Source organism: Parasteatoda tepidariorum, chromosome 10, assembly GCF_043381705.1.
Source record: "Parasteatoda tepidariorum isolate YZ-2023 chromosome 10, CAS_Ptep_4.0, whole genome shotgun sequence".
Taxonomy (NCBI): domain Eukaryota; kingdom Metazoa; phylum Arthropoda; class Arachnida; order Araneae; family Theridiidae; genus Parasteatoda; species Parasteatoda tepidariorum.
This window is the reverse complement of record NC_092213.1, coordinates 30,746,344-30,769,567: the sequence shown is the minus strand read 5'-3', so window position 1 is coordinate 30,769,567 and position 23,224 is coordinate 30,746,344. Positions and strand designations below refer to the sequence as shown.

Genomic DNA, 23,224 nt, shown 5'->3' with positions numbered 1-23,224 from the left:
ACGTAGAAATAACATTTTAATAAATATACAGAAAAATAAAATAAAATTTTGTAATTTTTCTGAAACATATACAGTAAAATATATTTCACTTTAAAGAATTAACTTTTAAGACTGCAATAGTACGATTTTTTTTAGGAATAGCAAAACTATACTGCCCGGATAACACAAATGGAAAAAAGCAAATAAAGCTCCAACAAAAGCTGAAAAAAAGTTGAGCACTCATCTCTCAGTAAAAGGTAAAAAGGTTTACGACCTATCTAATATTTTTTGGGCTGAATTAAATCCAACCGTCCAAATAAGAGATCAATGGACTAATAGTGTTTTTAATTGTAAGGTTTTTAGGCATTAAAATACTATTTTTAACGTTTATTTTATTATAGTGTTATAATATGTTGGGAAGATGGGCACACTATGAGGAAATTGGGTGTAATGTATCTGGAAAATAGGTACGCTATAGCAAAAGTGGGTATAAGGTGCAAGGAAGCTAAGCACTGTATGGGGGAAAGTGTTTACAGCGTGTGGGGAAGCTGTCTGTGAGGAGATTTGCAAAACGTTTTGGCACACTATGGGGAAGATGGCACACTAAGATAGGCACACTATGGGGAAAGTTTGTTGAGAGTATGGGGAAGACAAGCACAGAATAGGGAAAATGGGCATAACGAGTGGGGAGGTTAGGCAACAATGGGGAAAGCGGGTATAGGGTGTTGAGAAGATAGCTACACTATAGGGCAGAGCTGTCCAACTGCAAAGAGCCCACGGGCCAGAATTCCGGTCACTGATCACCTGGCGGACCGCAGTTTGAAAAAGTTGAACAATACCCTCTTACTTCTTATACAATAACAATTAATAGTTGAATTATTAATTATAAAACAATGGAACAGATGGATTATCAGACAATTTGCTTACATTTTAATGGGAAAACTGAGGCCGATCAGCCTGAATAAGAAGTTGGCGGGTCACACAATATGTGTTGGTGGGCCACATGCGGCCTGCGGGCAGCCAGTTGGACAGCCCTGCTATAGGGAAAGAGGGTAGAGAATGTGAGAAAGACAGGCACACTTTGAGGAAAGTAGGTGTAGTGTGTTAGAAAGATAGGCAGACTATCGAGATAGCGTGTAGGGAAGATGAACAAACGCGAAAATACTCGCACAACTTACGTACTCATGACCTTAGTTCTCCACATTAGATTCATAGTACAGAAAAATACTGCAGGTTTGGAATCCAATGCACTTTTCTTCTTCCTGACGTTTCTCCCTTTGCTTTATCAGGGCAAACATTAAGTAAAGTTTCACTGTTGCCCATGGATAAAATCTAAAGCTTCAGTTAATTCCTAGACTTTCTCTTTCCTCTGAACAACAGTTGAAAATATCAGCATAATATAAGTTAAAACACTCGTAGTTAGGCAATTTTTTTTTATAGTTATTAAATCTGTAAATGGTATTGATATTGTAACCAAATTTAAAAGCTCATGTTGGAGGATCTCATTTCATGTACGCAAATTCAACGTTTTTAATTTTTTTCCAAGAACTTTATCCTTTTTCATGAAAATAAGAACCAAAAATGTATATAACAGTAATGAAACTTTTTAGGGAAATACTGGAAATACTTATCATACCTTAACTATATGGTGTTCATCTTTAGGTACTTTTTAATGTTTTGCGTCATGAGTAGCAACCCATACGCTATTGGAGCCAATTTTATTAATTGATCTCTACCTGACTTTTCCTACATAACTTTCTGAACATCGAATTACTCTAAAATTTATTAATTAATAATGTTATAAATCGCAAATAGTAAAATTTTTATTACTTCCTTTGGTGTACAATGGTGTTTTGGTATTACAATGGGTTTCCTTGATCAGTAAAATAAAAGACAGGAATGGTAATGGATAAAAAAACAGATATCATACTGATGAATGTGTACCGTTGTGCATCAAATGCGTAAAGGTTTGATAAAAATTTTACAATTTGTGATTTTAAACGCTGTATTTAAAGAATTTTTATAATATCGCCAAAAATTGCTCTTGTGATGTCCCGGATTTCACCGCTGTTTTAACTTTAATGTCACTTTGAATTTAATAAAACAAATAATATTTTTTTTAAAATTTTATTTTACTCTTAGCTTGTTGCTTTTTTTCCGGGTAATTTTTGTTAGCACGCTTATATGTTAATTATCTTCGTTTTGTACCACTATGTTGCCGTCTAATTGTGGAGTTGTGGTCATCTTACATATCTATCTCTTGAAATAATTCCCATCTTGGAATAATTATCACCCCTTGCTTGATCTAATTTGATTCATGGAGAAGAAATACATAAGAGAAAAAGCTTTATTCATCTAGATAGCAGTGTCAGATGTGAAATAGATACAGGCCACTATACCACTATGTTGCCGTCAAATTGTGGGGTTGTGGTCATCTTATATGTCTACCTCTTGAAATAATCCCCATATTGGAATAATTATAACCCTCTGTTTGATTTAATTTGAATCACGGAGAAGAAATACATATGAAAGAAAGCCTTACTCATATAGATGGCAGTGTCAGATGCAAAATAGATACAGGCCAACCATTGTACTTTTTGATGAGAAAATCATTATAACTTCTAAACTAATAGTCCCATATTCTCATATTTGGTTTCAGTTGATTTTGGGGGAAATGCATTGGAAACATAACCTAACTTGTCTGGATAGCAATATTTAAATTTTCTGCCTCATTTGCGACTATTTAACAAAACTTTTAGCAAAACACGACGCGTAGGGCCGTACAACGTTTTACCGCTTAGAGAAGGATAATAACCTCTCAACAGGTCTTTGAGTAGATGATTTTAAGAAATGAAGTTCAAAGCCTATTTTTACAGTCCTATTTTGTAAAAGCGAAAACTATTTTAACCTCTTCCTTCTCGCTCCTGTGAAAATGACGGGGTGACGTTTCGCCCTCTATTTCTCGCTCTCGTGATATTGACGGGCTGGAGTGTTCCGTAGTAGCGCGCCAATAAGAATAAAACTAATTCCTTTCTTTTGCCCATAAAACATTTTATTTCTCCTTTTACACACCAGATGGTAGTACCAAAATATTTTTAAGGTAATTGCAGATAGTTAGTTTATTTTAAACTAGTTGCAGCACTAATCAAATACGTAATACAAGTACAAAAGCCAAAAAAAGGCCCTTTTATGACCGTTTTCTTAAAAATTAACCGATCGTTAAGGGGTTAATAGTTTATTAGTCCAAGTTAAAATATTTACAAGTTAAAGAGAAAATACAAAATATTTGCTTGAAATTATTTAAAAAAAAAATTAGGTTAAAATATATTATGAAAATGAAATTATTTTTGGGGAGGGGGAGTGTTTCTCACATTTTTTTTTGTTGAAAAATCGAATTAAAAATCATTATTTTTTACCATTCAACAAATAGTCTAATTTGACAATTTATTCATCCAATAGAGTAACTATTAATTAATTGCTTTCATTGAATAAACATAATCTAAAATGAATCTTAAAAGCATTTAGTATTAAACTTGTATTATACTCAGTAATGTTATAGTCATAACAGTATGAAGATTCATATTATTCAAATTTAAATTATCGTAAACATGAGCTTTCGAGAAAGATGCTACTATTCAACTAGAGATGAGAATAAACCATTTAAATTATTTAAATAGAAGAATTTTGCATTCGAAAAAAGAGCGATAGGACCTTGTTTTAATAGAAAATTTTAAAAATAACTTTTAAAACGGTTTCAAAAGGACTTAATAATGCTGCTAAGGGCTACATAGAATATTAAATGCTTTGATTTAAAAGATAATTACTCTGCAAATTGGCTACGTTGCTGATTTTGAAATTTACAATTCATAAAAATTATGATTCTTTTCTTTGTGAAACGTTAAGATTTAGTCTCAATTATATTTAAACCTCTAAATTTGATAAGAAGACATTGATCTGTTTGGGATTTATTCAACGTTTATTTTTAAAAGTCAATTTTAAAAAATACTTATTTTATTCGAACCCACTATCGGGATGTGTTAAAACTCGTAATAGTTATTAGGATTTGTTGAAAATATAATTTTTATTTTATTTCCAATGAGTTGAACAATCGGTCTTGCCGATGAGCAGACCTAGTGCGTTCTCCAGAGGTGGTATCCACTCTTTTCAGGACCACCACAATAGGTGAGATACCGTTGGTCATGTTAATTTGGACTTCTAGTTTCTGCCACACTAGATGGCAACACCGCGAGTTTATTTGGATGCTAAAGTGCACTAGGAATTTAATTTTACCGGAAATGCTAAGAGAGTGTTAAAACTCGTAATAGTTATTAGGATTTGTTGAAAATATAATTTATCAAACTGCATATAAAAATAATACTGAATTTTTTTAATTACATCCTTTATTTTTGTAGCCACAAAAAATTCAGAATGAAATATTTCAATTAAATAATTCATATAAATAAATATAATTGAAAATAAACTGAGTAACCCATAAATTCTTGTATAAAATATTTTCGGAACTATGCAAATCATTCCAGTTGACAAGCCACTAAGACCAGTAATCATCTACATAGCAAAAAATTACAATTCAAAATATACTGTCACTCAGATTGACGGTACTTTTAACCGTATGCTCTTTTTTTGTCTGAACATGTTACGGAACAAAAAATTTGTACAGTAATAATAATCACCGTACTTTTTACAGTAAAAAATACCGTAAAATCACTAAATCCCTCTAATTAAATAAACATTACTGCAAAAATCACGGTATAAATGGATATTACGGATGATGCACACAGAGTTCCAATATTTTAAACCTTTATTTGATTGGGAATTTTTTGAATTGTAAGGAAGTTAACGCTTTGATACCGACGGGATATATTTCTTTGATGCTCTAATTACTATCAAAGATACATTTTGATTTTTTAATAATGCAAAAAAATCTCACAAGTACTAAAAAATCTATTAGATTATCTGAATAATATTTTTGTTAAAGTATAAAATATGAAAAATGCAGTTTGAAAAATAAAATATTTTTTCATTCATATTCAAAAAATTTGTCAATAATTAATTTTTTGTAAATTAAAGAAATTTTAATGAAGAGTAACTTAGATCTATATAACTGCAAATTTGAAAAAATTATTGTTTGGAAGATTTCTTGCGCCAAAAAAAGAAAAGAAAGAAAATGCACCGGTGTTTTATGCTGTATTTCATAACCAACTATTATTAAAATGCTAACTTAATAATTTTCACTTATTATGACCAAAAGGTATACAATATCATGAAAAAAGTATGGAAAATATGTTTAATAACGGTTCTACATTAAGGGGGTAAGGAAGTTTGGACATGGGTTCCCAGATCATCTGAATGATCTGGGAAATTGATCAGTAAGGCGCACCAGCCACATTTACTTCGAGCCAAGTTGATACTCATTGAACTGAAACTGGAATTCAATCCTCTGTCGCGATTTGAACCCTGCTCCCCCACAACGGCAGATTAACCAATGTGACATTGTAACGGATTTTTTGCTACTTTAAACAAAAGCAAAAAGCACGATAAAACCTGAATAAAAGAAAATATATGTTTATTTTTACATACGAAAAAAGTAAAACTTCTTTTGCTGATGATTTAGCCTCTATTTTAAATGTTTTGAATTGAAGACCAAGCAAAAAGTATTTAATAACAAAAGTAACAAAAGTAACCTTTCTTAAAGACAGATAACAACGAAGAAGAAACTGACGAAATGAAGTAATAGAAATTTAAATATGTAAAAAAAGGTTTAATTATATATTTTTAGCTTAATTTATGTTAAGCCAAAAACGATTTCAATTACTTAAATTTTTCAAAAATTGAAAACTGGAAAAACAAAATGCATCTTCTTTTTATGACTTTTTGAAGTTTGAGAATATTCTAGACTCAAAAAACGAATAAATCAAAGTTTTTCTGCCAAGTCAAAAGACAGTTTGAAAGCAAAGGATATCAAAGACAAAATCCAAGAAATATTTGAATACAGAACGATACATTTTCCATATTATTGATTTCTTGGCTGGTATATCTATTTTACTCCGGTTTCCATCCTGCCATAACCTAGCACTTTTTTTAAACCGAAATACATAATTGAATTTTAGCACGGCAGATTTTATTTTTAACAAATCGGATTAGATCAAATGTTATAATAGATTGAATAGGAATCAATTTTTAGTTCGTTTCATTTGATAAAAACATATGCTAAAATCAAGACGACATTGCTTAGAGCACGTTTTTTTTTATCTATCTCGTAAGTTAAAATGTCAGTAAACTTTTTATTATTCATGTCTGTGTGGTTTTTCGAAGTTACGCGAATTTCTGACATTTTAAGGAAAATAATGATTTAAGACTTGATATCATAATCTCTGGGTGGCATATTTAATAAAAATATAAGTAAACTTTGTTAAAGAGCTAGTAATTTTTTCCAAGAAATATTTGAATACAGAACGATACATTTTCCATATTATTGATTTCTTGGCTGGTATATCTATTTTTTCCGGTTTTCATCCTGCCATAACCTGGCACTTTTTTTTTAACCGAAATACATAATTGAATTTTAGCAGGGCAGATTTTATTTTTAACAAATCGGATTAGACCAAATGTTATAATAGATTGAATAGGAATAAATTTTTAATTCGTTATATTTGCTAAAAACATACGTTAAAATCAAGACAACATTGCTTAGAGCACGCTTTTTTAACTATCTCGTAAGTTAAAATGTTAGTAAACTTTTTATGATTCATGTCTGTGTGGTTTTTCGAAGTTACGCGAATTTCTGACATTTTAAGGAAAATAATGATTTAAGACTTGATATCATAATCTCTGGGTGGCATATTTAATAAAAATATAAGTAAACTTTGTTAAAGAGCTAGTAATTTTTTTTAATCTGTTAAAAATTTTATTTTTGACCGTGAATGTGCATGCTGTTTTTTGGTTTCAATCTTGATAAGAATTCTAAAAACACATATAAAGGTGGTCTTTATGGAACACCTTTAGGTTTAAAATTAAAGGTTTGCTTCCAGTTTAAGGAAGTAAATATATGGCTTTTCTATTTTTAATGGCCAAAGAACACAAACAAAAGTTGCTGAAGAACACACAACTCAAACGATTTTAACTACCTTCTACTTAAAATCTGATTTTTTTAAGATTTGTTTTAATACAAAGAAAATTAACTTGTAAAAAAATTGAACAAGAATTGAACAATGCTTTTCATTTTCATTCATTTAATTAACTTAACTTCAGCGACTTATCTTCATTTACTTTTAGGATGGATTTTTAAAGAAAACAAAATGAAATAAATAATATACTGTTCATAAACAAAAAACTCATTGAGTAATAACACCTTAAGTTGCCAAGTGATGCAATAGCAATTGCAAAATATCGTGCGATACTTAATGACCCCAGACATTGCATCTTATGACATGTAACATATAAGATGCAATATCACAAATATCGCACATAAGCAATATATCGTATCTCAGATTTTCATTAAAGTTTTAAATTTAGTTTAATATAAAAAAAGATGCAATTGAAAAAAAAACCGAACAAATTTTAAGCAAATTAACAATAATACATCTATTGCTTTTTTATCATTAATTTACTCCTATTCTGTGACTTATCTTTAGTTACTTTTTGGATGGATCCTTAATGATAAAAAAAGAAAGGATATAAGGTTAATTAACCCGAACATAGGGATTAATAGCACCTTAAATTGCCAAGTGATGATATAACTTTTGCAAAATATCATGCAATACTTATTGATCCCAGAAATTGCATCTTATTTGTGATAAGATGCAAGAAAAAGGAATATTGCATCTTATAATAAACAACATATAAGCTGTAATAACACAGATCGTATCTCAGTCATTGCATCTTATTATCATGTCTACTAATAATCAGTCTAGTGCTCGATTTTAACTTTTTAAATATTTAAATTAAAATTTTTCGGCATTTAAAAAATACTGACCAAGCTTTAAACAAACTAATAATAATATATCTAATACTTTTCTTCATATTTCTTTTCTGTGACTTATCTTTATTTATCTTTAGGATGGACCATTAATGAAAAAATAAAAAAAAGGATACAATATTGTTCGTAAACAAAAAGTAATTACACCTTGAACTGCCAAATCAAGCAATAGCTATTGCAAAACGTGATGCAATAATTATTAATTCCAAATATTGCACCTTATCTCTCATAGGATCTGGGGTACTGCATCGAATAATATATAACATATAAGCTACAATATCACAGATATTACATCGTATCTCAGATATTGCATCTTATTGCAATATTCAATTTTGATTCCTTAAACTTTTAAATTTATTTTAATATGAAAAGGGGTATTTTTTAAAAATAAAACAGAACAAGTTTTTAAAAAAAATTTATGATAAAATATCCATTAGTTTCCCTCCCCATTTAATTTACTTCACTTCCGTGACTTATCTTCATTTACCTTTAGGGTGGATCCTTAATGAGGGAAACAAAAGCGAGAATCTTTTGGTTCGTAACCCAACATTTATAGAGTAATAACCACCTTATACCGCCAAATGATGCAATATCTAGTTCAGCAGGGATAGATTTTCATCAACGAAGTTTAATATTCATGAGTTTTTGCATAATCAGTTATACGTACTCTTTCATTTCGGAATAATATGAGCTTATTGAGAGATTTAAGGAAGTAATTTTCAAACCACGACGTTCAGCAATTGCGAGGATCTAACATTTCTAGCAAAATGTAAAAAAGGATTTATTCTTTAAATGTCGTGAACTCTATTATAGAAAATTGCATATTCAAAGTCGGAATGAGTTTTTTTTTAGAGAAAAATTTTATATCAGAAAATATTTGTTATTTGGAAAGTAAGTAGAGTTTAGTAATTGGTCAAATTCTATTGTTGTAGCAAAATAATATCTAAATTCATCACAAACTGATACAAGAATTTTTCTTAAATGATCGGAAAAAAATATTATATATTTCTTTAAAAATATTTTTGAAAAAAAAAATAAATAAAAAGGGGTTATTTTTTTAATTAAAAAAATGACTCATTAAAATTGTTTTGAAAATAAACAAATAGCTTTATATTAGTTGGTTAAACTTAATTTTGAAACATGCTAAGTGTTTACTTGTTAAAAAACTTTTTATATTTTACATGTTTACGTGTTATTTTGTTAGTTCCATTTCGGGTTTTGAATATACAGTAGATTCTAAGCTTTCGGTTAACATGAAAAACAATTTAACGCATTTTGTATGTTAGCATGCAAACATTAAAACATGTAGAACCTATTAAGATTAAAATTTCGCGTTTAAAGAACAAGCTATAATTAATTGTAAATTTAAAGCAATAATTTATTTTATTGAGACTCTAAATAAGATGGTTTGGAAAAGAAAAGCGATTTTTAGAATGGTTTCTATTTGTATGCATATACATAGTAAATCTGATTTGTTCATATTAGCAAAAATTCTAGCTTTATAGGTTCTTCCGAAAAGCTCTTATTTTTTGTTATTTAGCTTTTCTAATGTTTAATAACTTTTATTAAAGGAAAATCATCTAGAATATTTTTCTATATTCTACACAATGGGTGTACTTAACCTATGGGTCGATAAATTTTTCAAAAACCATTAATTAAATTATCATATATATAGCATGTCAGGCTCGGTATTGTATTATTTTCTTTATATTTCCTATTATTACTTAATTTATTAACCCAAGTTTTGTGTACAACTCCTCTTATTAATTACACTGCTGAATGATAACTTTCTTTTTTTATATTAGTTATTGAGTATTTATTATTCCCAAAATGTAAATTTTTCTTACATTTTTGAAAACTGAAAATTAATGACTCAGAGCTGTTAAAGAAAACGGTGTTTGACGGATGCATTACAGTTATGAATTATACAATCTTAACAACCGAATATAATTTCGGTTATTGAATCCTATAGAACAAGATGGTTAGGTCACATCTATAGAAATGATTAATTGTCACCCAGTTATGAAGTTGACTTTTATGGAATATTTACTGGCAACAGAAAAAGGTAAAGACCAAACACCAGATGAATTGATTTTGTGGAAAAAGATTTTAAAGCATTGATAAAGAAACCTAGCACCTGATAGTTGGGATGACTGTGGTTTGTACTAGGCTGTCATTCTAAAGGAAAAAGATGATTTAAAAAACAAAATTAATTAAAAACTCTTCTTCAGAATCTTTGAAATTTCTGATTATTCCTTAAAAAGTCTTAAAACTCATGACAAAGTTATTTCAATGCTACTGAAAGCGAAATTGAGTAAATTTCATTGTTTAGAACAGTTAAAATAACAAAATTAGAAATTTTTTAATTAATAAATTAAACTATATACAGCTTCGAAATTTTAATTTCAAATAATTATAAAATATCTAATATGTCCCCTAGTTGTCAAAATTTAATAGAGAAAAAGTATTTTATTTCCGTTTTTTGAAAAAGGAAATACTTTCAAAACACTGATCTTACAAATGTCAAAAATTAGGAAACATCGCTTTAAAATCATGTTTATTAAAATCGCTTTTTTATAATGCTACTGAAAGTAAAATTGAGTGAATTCCATTGTTTAAAACAGTTGAAATAACATAATTAGAAACTTTTTAATTGATAAATTAAACTATATATAACTTCAAATTTTTAATTTCAAATAATTGCAAAATATCTAATACATGTCCTAGTTGTGAAAATTTAATGGAGAAAAAGTATTTTATTTCCTTTTTTTTAAAAGACAATTCTTTCAAAACACTGATTTTACAAATGTCAAAAATGTCTTAGCTAATGGCAAAGAAAAAGAAACACTGACAGTAGGAAACATCGCAAACTAAAAATGACATTATTTAATTTCTTTTAACTAACATAACATAGAAAACTTTTTCAGAACTCAAAGTTGCTTTTGGAGAAAAAAATCTCTCAATCCTGCACACCTTAGTTTTAAGAAATAAATGACAAACAAAACTAAATAAATGAGTGACTTTCTATTAAATCAAGAATAAAAAAAATGTTCGAAAAGACAGAATTATTTCATTTTCAGAACGCGAAATTGAGTTACTCTAAGTCGAATGAAAGTTGAAAGGCGTCAAATAAAAAGAAGTTATAGCTTCATGTTTATTAAAATCGAAGTTTTCAATTTAAGGTCCTTCATTTTTCACAACTTCATCGTAACTATTGTATGAATGGAAAAGTTTTTTTTAATACACATCTTAACTTTTCGTAAGTTAGTTTTAAACTTTTATTTAATTTTTGAGAAATATTTTTTTCTTGCTTGAAATACTTTGATTAAAATTCTTTTCTAAACTTAAAAAAAGATATATTGGATGTCCTTAATAAGTTTTACTAGACAGTTTTTAAAAAATTCGTTAAAGGAAATAGTTTAAGTATAAAAAATACATATATGTGAAATTTCGCACAAAAAAGCAGAAATGTTTCTTCCTTAGTTTCTAATTTTAGTTCAAAAATGTTTAAACAGATGGCGTCATGGAAAATGTTTGTTAACGATGGAATTTACTATTTCTTGAAGATGCTGTTGATTATAGGCTAGTTACAGTATGAAGTAGTTTATAGGCTATAATTATCTATAATATTTAATTTAATTTTTCATTTCATCAATTCCTTAATTTCTGATAAAAAAGTGTAATTCATAAGTAAAATTTATGGAAATCGGTAAAAGAAAGATTTTTTAAGACTAAGAACCTCATTTGAAAATTAGCAATAACTTTATTTGAAGTGATAAAATTAAAAATCGTAAATCAAATAGCAGATTTTATTGTAAGCATTTTAACTACACACAATTTCTTTTTTTACCACAGGATTTTAAAACCTAAATTAAAGTCTTAACTCACAGCACAATTGATCAAAAACAATAAAATTTATTAAATTCATAAGAATCACACAAATATTAAGAACAAATTAATTTTTACAAAATAAAAAGTTAACATGCGTAGATATTTTTGTTATCCCAAAACTTAAAGAACATGCAAAGTATTAAGTTGTATTTATCTGGATAAATATTATTATCCCCATTAATTATTATTCGTTAAAGAATAGCGAAGAAATTTATCTCAGCTCCGAAAATATTCCAAGGAAGCTAAGTCATAAAAATGAATTCTTGGGTTATTTTTTTAATCAAAAATAAAAACAAAAATCTCGGATTCTCATCAATCATGTGTTTTTATCAAGAATCCACCCAAAAACATCTAAAAATATTTGGTTCCTATAAGCTTAAGAGCGATATGTTTCTTTTTCATTATTTTGAGGTCAATGATTTATCAATTAATATATCTTTGTAAGGATAAGAACATAGGTAAAGATTGAGATATTGTGAGGATAAAACCTTTTTTGGGAAATATTATATTCTAGCACTTTAATGTAAATATTGCCTTAAGTGTAAATATTTAAATTAAAGGATGCTATTTTTTTCTTTGAATTACAAAATACATATAACTTTCATGCAACAAGCACAAAAAAAATTATGGTAAAATTACCGTACTGCATGTTGATGACATTTTTTGTAAAAAAAAAAACAAACAAACTATAATTCTGGTTAATAATACCAGAGTATACTGTATTTAAACCATTAATTTTTCCATTCATTTGGTAATAGTTTACAAGAAATTATGGATATTAAAATTATAGTTATTTTTAGCACACATTGAGTAAAAAATGCAGAACTCGAAATAATGGTTTTTAGGCCATGCTTTCAGGTATCATTATAAAATTATTAAATATTGTCATATTTACCAATTTTATCACATATTGTGTAGCAAATATTTGTTGCATTTTTCACATATTATGTGACCAATAAATAATTATTAATTTTAACGGAATCATTACTGTAAATTCGAATTCCAGATTTGAGGGAGTTACTTTAGGTATTTGCCTCTCCCTCAATAGAAAAGTTTTGTTTTATGGCTACAGGGGCCGGTACCCCCTGAAGACGTCGACTTCGGTGGTCATATTTTTATTTTTATTTCCTTTGTTTCCTTTATTGCTACATCCGATTTTGCCGAGCCGTTTTGTTTACCTTAAGATAAATTTTTTTTTCTCAAATTATTTTACAATTATTTCTATAATTGCTCTTACTTTTCAGAAATTATTTTACAGTTTTAAACATCGCATAAGTAAAACTATGATTCGATTTCATTGTGGAATGGATTCTCTACTTGATTATTATCTGTCTACTTGATGATTATTATACTTTTTTAAGGGTGGGCCAATATAGTTTTAAAAGTTTTTTAACTTAAATATAATTTTATTAAGACTTTTAAGATAAAGGCAGTTTAATTTTTTTATTTTCATAATCAAACAAAGGAGCTGTCATGAATCAGGGGACAGAGCTCTCATCTTCCAATGAATTGACCCGGGTTCGAATTCCGACCATGAGAAGTCATATGAATTCTGCTCACCGCTTGCACCGACCAAAATACTGGCATTGTCATGGTATAGAGTTATTTCATGTTAAAGAAATATTATAAACGTCACAGATTTAACGTTCTTTTTGTTGTTAAAATGACTGAGTTTTTTTGTTAAAATAACAGTACATATCTGTTTAAAAATAGGCATCCGTTTTTAAATAACAGTATTTTTATGTGAAATAAACGGTTTTATGCTTGCACACCAGCTGAATGTTTTTTTCTGTAAATTTAGCACTTTTTTTCAGTGTATAAACATATCATGCACTCTCAAAATTAAATTTGTTATGAAATACATTAAAAATGTGTTAAAACAAAGAAAAATATAAAAATTTTAAAATGAAAGATAAGGGCGGAAATAATTAGATACTCGGTAGTAAAAAAAAATTCCTGCTGATTTAATCAAACTTTAAGAAGCAAGTTTAAACACGTTCTATCTTAGCATACTCAATATCATCCTGATACGAAATATAATCAAGGCAAAGTGTGTTTATCTTCCCTTTTTCCTTAATGGTCATATGAAATATTTACAACCGAAGTTTTTATAAAATCTGTTGAGAAAATTTAATCCAGTTCATTTTACTGCGTTTTAAATAAAGCTGAATTTTAATTAAAAAATGCTTCATCAGGTTTTGTTCGAAATGAGTATTTTTGTTTCAGTTATTAAAGTGTATGCATAGAAGCGGAAAAAGGTATTTTCAAATTTTTCAATTTTATTTTTTCTGATCTAGTTTGTTGATATACTTATTTTGAGACTACTTTTTTATGAAATTTGTAGAAACATTTCTTTTAAAAAAAATTAGCATTTTATTACAAAAAAAGTGATTCTAAAAAGAACAACATAAATAGAAATCCATTAGAGCCTGCGGCAATTTTTAGAGGCAGTTTTTAAAAAGTATTTTAAGCTCACGATAATTAATTTTTCAACATAAAATAAAAAAAAAAATAGAAAGTACAAAAATTAATTTATCAATGTTGTTAGAAAAAGAGCATTATTCGGAATATAATATTTCAGACCAACTTATGAGAAGTGTTTTTTAAGAGTTTTATTTAAGAATTGGGGCAATATAATGATAAGTTATTTTAACAAAACGTTCAGGTAAGGATTTAAAGAAAAATACATCACTATTTTCGTTTAGTCATTAAGTTGTACCTGTGCATTATGCTCTTGTAAAGTATCTATCAGGAAACAATACTAAGAAGCAGTTTGATAAAAAATTTCCCACATGGAAAAAGTGTGTCTTATCACTATATTGCCCCTCGCGTTTTAATAATTAATTTGTATAAAAAAATTATTTTGAAGATAATTTTGAGACCCTGCTTTGGATTTAATCTTGCATAGCTTTAGTTATCGATTTTTTTTAAAATTTGTTTTTCGTTTAACATTTTAAAATCTTTCAGCTGAATTATAACATCTCTCATATACGTAATATTATTTAGAAATTATGACTTAAGCATTAATAGATTAAAACTGTAAGATATTTCTTGAAAACATACTTTTTATAAGTTTTAATTTATTATAAATAAAATAAAACAATTGAAATCCGCATTTGTTTTTTCAAATTTTTCCGGTTACACGAAAAAGATTCTTATAGAAATTTAAGTTTTTAATAAGTACGCAGTTTTACTCGAGAATAAATGTAATGCTTTTTAAATGTAATTTCAAATTTTATTCTAATAAAAAGAATAAAAAATAATCCTTCGTATTTTTTAATCCTGGATTTAAATCTCTTAACTCAAACCATAAGAAACGTTAACTTTTCATTATCTCCTTCAAAGAATAATAATTAACGATAACTTTGTCTATCTATAAGCATATAATTTCAATTAGTTCAAGGAATTAAAATTAACGATGTAATTCTTACTGTACCCAAAAAAAGTATTCTAAGAAACAAATAGCAATTGCAGTTAAATAATTGCGCAATTGTAATAAGAAATCCCCGATTAGGGGGTATATTTTTCAAATAGAAGAAAAATTTATGTTTTAATGTATGATCTTTTATTAAGTCAATTTTGCTTAATGCACTACACATAAATAATTCAAAAGTTTGTATGATACACCTACTTTTATTCAATGAGTTTAGTTTATATGAATCGTTGATGCTTTAACATAAATAGTGCGATTATCATTATGAAATATTCGATTCAGTTATCACTTGGTGCCTCTATTAAAGAGTTTACAAAATTAGCCAAATCTGCAAGTAAATAATTCTCTACCACTTTATAAAATTTTACACACAAATCGGAACAGATGACATTAACTGTTAGAAATTTCTCGGAAAAAATGGTTAAATAGCAATTTATTTAATTATTTATTTAAATTTTTTTTACTATGTATTCCACTTGAACTGTGAAATTACCATAAAATAGATTATATTCAGAAAGTTAACTGTGAGAAAAATCATTTATTGCCTACTTTCATCTAAAATGTTTAAAAAACCAAATTTTAATCCACGTAAACTAGATGAAACCATTTACTTCATCGTAGGATGGTAAATATTTACAATCGATGTCACTAATATGTAAATAACATGAACGGGGATTTAAATCTGAGTGTTGCGACACCACAATATTACTTTCATTCCTTCAACTCTTGAAGAGTTTGCAGTGTCCAGTGCTTCCCAATTGGTGACACTGAATTATTGGAAAACGAAACTTTCATTAATGCATATATAACTGCATAGCACAATAAAGTAAAATATTTCTCATCTCTAACGATATATGGCTCTACTAGATAAACTAATTGACGCCTGATGGCTGAGTGGTAGGGCATCGCGCTCCCGTGTCACAGGTCCTGGGTTCGATCCTCGGGCTGGATAAGGTTGACTCAGCCTTTCGTCCCTTCAGTGGGTCGATAAATGAGTACCAAACATGCATGGGAACTAAGCACTGCTGGTTTCGCGTTCAGCTGACCACCTAACCGCAACATCTGTTCCTGCACCCCAGAGTCCAAGGTTAAGAAAACTGAGATGGGAACAGTAGGCCTTGGCCCTCTATGGGATGTCGCGCCGCTGAGTTTAGCTTAGTTTAGATAAACTAATTAAACAATAATTCTCGGTTTCTTATAATAACTGAGTTAGCTGCAGCCGGATATTTTCTTGTAATTTTAGAATAAAAATTCTAACAGTGTACCTGTGATAAATACAATTTTTTCTTTATCTGTTTAAAAAAATAAAAATTAATGATAACAAATTTCTATAAAACGTTTTAAAACGTCAAAAAAAGATAAACAAATTGAAATAAAACATTATATATCAGCGAAAAAATTTATTTTAATCATCTGATTTAAAATATAAAACTTAATTTTTCCTATAAGGTCTGTGAAAGTTTTTTAAAAAAAAACAAATAAGAACTACAATTTAATATCTGAAACCAAAGAAAATTGTACCTCTATCTCTCAGTATGGAAATTTCCATTACTCTATTTTCAAAGAATCTTGCCATAATACATGTCTAAAAAAATACTCAAAAACGAATAACGAATTAACAGCTAAATATATGTATGAAACTAATAATGAACAATTACTTTCAATTATCTGATTTAACAAAAATAAAAATTAACGATTCCTATTAAACCCGAGAAAATTACCCCATTCCCCTTCTTAAAAAATACCCCGATATTATTACTCAGCGGTTTTTTTCCCCCCAAAGGTTCCTATCTCAAAACCAATCTCTAAAATGTAATTTCAGGCGAACATTACTAAACTTTTCTAAATGAAGGGATCGCCACTTCTTTGAGTCTTTGAAAAATTCCATTTTGAAGCAATTTTTCCCCATCTAGGGAATTTCGCTTAGTTAAGCAATATCAAAGCCCAACCGACTTTAAAAAAGGACCTCTTTTTTCCAAATAGTTTTTCTTTTCTTTTCTTTAATGGGTGTCCCCCATTCAATAGCGTATTTTTTTTTTAATTCGATTTTTTTTATTCATACTAACAAGAATATCCAGGATATCATAAAAAAGATAATTTCTTGAAAGGATTCGAAAGACTGATATTAAATGAAAGTTTGTAATGGAATCGCTGATTAATGAGTTCTTATTGATCATTGCGTATTTATATTTGATTATTTTTTAATGTTAATTGAGGGGATGTTGTTTAGTACCGACTGTTGCTAATTATCGTCATTTAATGTAGATTTTCTTCGAAGTATTCGAAAGACTGAGAAAAAAAACCTCATTAAATTACACCAAAATAAATTCAGAATTTGAATAAAGTAAGATACAGTGATCATCGTCAGCCGGCGCAAGAAAAAAACTTAAACTATGATATAGAATGATTGAATTCTAATAAACATTTCAATAACATTTTCAACCCAGCGATGGCTTGTTGATACGAATTCCGCATCCGGCTTGCACCGACTACAGTGCTGACGGTAAATGTCCTCAGTTGTAGACACATCAACGGTAAAAGTCCCCTTGCAGTCTGGCTAACCGTGGGAGGTTTTAATTGTTTTCCTCTCCATGTAACGCAAATGCGGGTTAGTTACATCAAAAGGTTCTAATCGAAGGCAAAATTTCTCCCAATACTTGATCTGGGAGTCCTCTTGTCTTCTGGATTGAGTTCAATATGATTAGACTACGTAGTTGAACATTTAGAGTGGATCTGCTGTTCAACGACGGTTACAAAATAAAACATTTTGCTGAGCCGTGGCAGCTCAGGAGATAGAAAGAAAGCCTCTCAATGAGGTGAATCGGGTTCGAATTCCAGCGATGGCTGGTCGATACGAATTCCGCACCCGGATCGCACCGACCATATTGCTGACGTAAAATATCTTCAGTGGTAGATGGATCATAGGTTAGATTCTTTTGCCACCCGGTTGGCTAGGGAATGAATTTCCGTGGGGAGTTTTCGTGGTTTTCCTTTTCATGTAAAGTAAATGCGGGTTATTTCCAACCAAAAGTCCTTCACGAAGGCTAGTTTATCTCAATGTTTGATTCAGTAGTTCCCTTGTCTTCTGAATCGTAAACTCAAAATTGGGTAACCTGTTCAAAGCTGGTTATAAAACAAAAAATAAAAACTCTTGAAAAATTGATTGGTGAAATATCCTAATTGCATTGGACTCAATATAGCGTTGGACTCAATATTTTTCTATTTTCGGGGCAAGCAAATAACAACTACTATTATTAGTATTAGTTTAACTTTTAAAGTTCATTTTATTTTTAATATCTATAAATTCTTTCACTGCTATCAGGGTTCTTTTACTAAAAATGATTATTCCTATAGATGACAATAATTATACTTAAAAATCATTTACTCTGCGTAGAAAAGTGAATCTTTCCTTTATTATTCATTATTGAGAAAATTAATATTCATTTTTTTGAATCACGATTAATCCAAAAAATCATGTTTCCTTCAGAAATCAGACTACCAGTAAGAGCAATATTATTCTTTTTCTTAGCTCGTAATATACATAATTAACTGTTGATTGTTATCCAAATCTTAAGTATTTAAAATATTAAATAATTTCTTTAGTTTTGAAAAACATTATTTTCAAGAATGGTTTTTAAATTTATAATTATTAAATAGTAATGAATAGGCAAACAAAATCTGCTTAATAAATGCTTTTTTATGTATAAAAAGGCTGTACGTTGATTACATGACTGAGATATAATTAGAAATAATAATTCTACACAGATATTTTTTTAAGAACATGAAAAAGAAAAGTAATTTTTTATATCTTCACGTTTTGCTATAAAATATTCCCGGCTTAACTAAACATTTTTTGACAAATGTATTAATTTAATACGAAACCGTGGAATCGTCTTGTGTTTTTTTTTAACTGCCAAAGAAAAGTAAACCTGTACAGCTTTTGACAAGCGTGAGTTTGTTGAGGAATAGTTTTAATGCAAGTAGGTATGTTTTTTCTGCTCTTTCAGGTAAAAATCGCTTCCACCAGATGTCTCTGTAATCAGAATTCCTCACTTATTGCACTTTCGAATGTGATAGGGGAATATCGTTTCACGTTCTAAAGTTGCCGTCAAGTTCACATTCTTTGTTTTGATTGGAATAAGTCAACGTTGGCAAAAAAATATTTTTTTCTCTTTAAGTCATTCGAGTTGTGAGTTTTGAGAGCAAGTTTTCGTGTTATCTGGAAAGAAAAGATTGTTTACAAACTGAAATTATCAAGTCCTATGAAGATAATTTATTTTCCGATTAGAAATTTGTAGAATTCGTGTAATTAATTTTCTTTTATTAACTTAGTAAGTGATGGTTCGTTATGCATTCAAACGTTTAATTAAGCAAATGCTTCCATGAAAACAAATTCCTTGGAATAAAAAATGAACAAATGAACAACAAACATATTGGAATTCGTTTCTACATTTAAAAAAAATTACAAGAAAATAAAGAAAAATATGAAGAATACTTCTGTTATCATAGTTTTTCTCATCTTTTTATTCGCCGAATTAGAATTCGTGAAAGGTAAGGATATTTCAATATTAATATTTAAGACTATATTTTTTGAATAAACACGTGGTCTTTGTTTGTAATTGACTAGTAAAACAACCTAAAAAAATATCTCTTTAACAATTATGATAATATTTTTAATTTTCATAGGTTTAATTATTTTAATTATTTATGGTTATTTATTACATTTAACGTTATTTAATTATTTTAGCTACAATTATTTAATTATTGTAGTTACAATTATTTAATTATTATTGTTACAATTACTTAATTGTTATGATTAATTTTTATTATTATAATAATTTTTTTTATTATTTTAGGTTAATTTGATTTTTTAAACTAAAACGTTTGATTATTCTTATTAAATCTGTTTATTTTTTTCTATATTTGTCCATTTAATTATTTTAATCGGAGTTTTTTTTTATTAACTTTTTATAATTGACTTTAAATTGTTTTTTAATATTTGAAGTCTAAAACCATTTACAATTGAAATTTCTTTATTATTTATAATTGAATTATTCAATTATTATTATTTAATAGTTCAACTATTAAAATTGGAATATTTTAATTGATATATTTCTAATTTTTAAATTATTATAATTGAAATTTTCCAATAATTAAACTTGAAATTTATTAGCACTATTTTAATTATATTACCTATTAGATTATCATTATAAGTCTATTTAACTCTCTATATATATTATAATATACTATATATTATAATTTATTAATATATATATTAATATACTATATATTATAATATATTAATATATATATTAATGAACTATATATTATAATATATTAACAACATATATTATATTGTAGCCTTGATATCTTCAATATATTAATTTAATTAAATCTTCCAATAAAGTTATACTCCCAAATTATGGCACATAGGAAAAATTTGTATTCAGTAAATTTTTAAATCGATGATTGATAGATTATTTTTTTACTCCGAAATTAAAATGCATTATTAATTTTAATTTGCATTGTCTTTTCAACAGTTTAAATTTTCTTCGATAAGTTTAATTATAGTAATAATAACTATTGCATAGCTATGATTATGACTGTTTTTTTAACTCAATTCAAAAATATGATGAACTGTTGTTCTATACATTTCAAGTTAGATCATTAATGGAAAGATTTCAAATAACATTTTTGCAATTTAATAAAAAAGGAAAATTATTCATATTTGATCATTTATGTAGTTTTCGTTTTACATTAAGAAATAAAAATGTTTAACTGAGCAAATTTAAATATTTATTATTATAATTTTTTATTAAAGTGCATTTAATTGCTTTCGAAATTACTTTAACGTAAGTATAATTCTTTCACAGAACGCATTACTTATTTATAAAACGGAAATAAATACATGAACTTACATTTGCCGTTAAATAATTACGTGCATCGTTAGTTTGAATTCTATACATTATTAAAAAATAGAATTATTGTTATGTGTTGTTTATTGTTCTGTTGTAATTTTAATGTTTTTAGAATCCGTGCGTTTCGTAAACAATAGGTGTAGTATCTAAATCTTGAATATAAATATGATTAAATAAAAAAATATATTTTGAATTAGCGTTTTTATTCGTTTACTAAAGGGTTCCACCCCCTGTTCACTATTGCTCACTAACTCCCATTAATTGCTACGCTTTCATTTTTATTTTCTTCACAATAAATTATTTTATCGTCATTTTTCACTGTTTTGACTCTGAGCAGTTTCTTCTACGAAGGTTGAAATTATACACTTACAAACTAAAAAGAATGAATTACTCTTAGAATTACTAACTAACACTTAGAATTACTAACTAAGTGTACTAAAGAGAATTGTGTTTGCTTACGTTTTCCGTGTTCAAACATTTCACTTAGGATTCTAATTACCAATACACTTAGGATTCTACGCTCAATTAGTGAACAAAAATAATCCAGAATAGGGGGCTAAGCGCTCTGTTTGCTGCCGCTCACCAACCCCGTAGATTGCTCTGCAATAATTATCATTTCTTCACTGTAAGAAATTTCGGATAAAATTACGATAAAAAGAACTGGCACCCTGAAAACAGAATTCTTAATATCAATTTTACCATAAAATCCATTTTGCCATGAAATTCATTTAACCATAAAATCAATTTTACCATAAAAGTCATTCTTCTGTAAAATTTTATGCCACAGTTTTTACGGTAATATTTATTTAATTATAGTGATTCAGTGATTTTGCAATAAATTTTACAGGAAAAATTAGGCAATATTAGATTTATTCTTTCGTAAAATTTTACGGGGTCGACACACAACAATTTTTTTCTACGAAATTTGGCACTATACACACATATATGTACTAAAAAGAATTGTGTTTGGTTAACGCTTTCTACGGCTAAACACTTAACTCGGGATTCTATTAAGGTCTTTTAGTTAAAACGTATCGACACATAGTGCATGTATGGGGAAAGCTTCCTACAATGTCAACCTCCATCTATCAAAATTTACTACAAGATCAAATAGAGTTAACACGTCTTTTATACTAGTGAATTGATGCTTAATAGTCGTAGTGGTAGTTACGCCATTCATGAAATTGATCGTTACGTTCATTTAACGAATCTCTTGTAAGGAATTTTATAATAGCATGTTAATGTAATTTGCACCAAAAAATAATAATTGTGAAACGGTTAATAATTTTTGACACCGATTCAAATAATTTTAATCTCAAAATGTAGCGTATTAAGATAATATCACAGAGTTACGTTACAAGAAGGAAACAACTCTTTTATTTTTGAACTCTTTCAGATTTTTTTTTTAAATTGACAAAACAATCAAGACCAAAAACGTAATAAGAGAAGAATAGAATAAAAATAAATAATTATTACAGGTAAATACCATTTAATTCAGAATGCAAAAATGTTTTATAATATTACGTAAATGTAGTTTGCCCAGTCAATACGATTAGACTTCGGTAAAACGGTTAATATAAATAGACACCGATTCAAATAAATCTATATTAAAATGTAGCGCAGAATTACGTAGAATTATAGCGTATAATTATAATATCAATAAAAATAATAATTATAAACCAATTCTCTTAGTTTAGAAAACGAACAAAATCAAAAGCAAATTAATAGAAATATAGGCAAATTAATTAAATTAGGGACACAATAATGTTTTTCGGGACACAATAATATTTTTAGGGACACAATATTTTAAGGGACACAATTATTTTTAAAGACACATTATTATTTATAGGGGATGCAATATAATTATAGGAAAACAATATTTTTATGACTTTTATTCATTTTATGGACAACCCAAACAATCTAGAAATCAATGTAAGAAACCTGAATCCTATGTCATTTTCCGACCTATCTAAATACACCAACAAATATATATATATATATATATCA

The 23,224-nt window shown here is 27.9% G+C and overlaps 1 protein-coding gene across 1 annotated transcript in view; it reads left to right on the top strand.

Moving 5' to 3' along the window:
• The first annotated feature begins 19,359 nt into the window (after positions 1-19,359).
• Positions 19,360-23,224, top strand: part of LOC107457219 (uncharacterized) — a 78,941-nt gene continuing 75,076 nt past the window's right edge. The window contains exon 1 of the mRNA XM_071186662.1: positions 19,360-19,850. Coding sequence (XP_071042763.1) covers positions 19,784-19,850 — 67 coding nt within the window. The 5' untranslated portion in view covers positions 19,360-19,783. The remainder of the gene's footprint in view (positions 19,851-23,224) is intronic.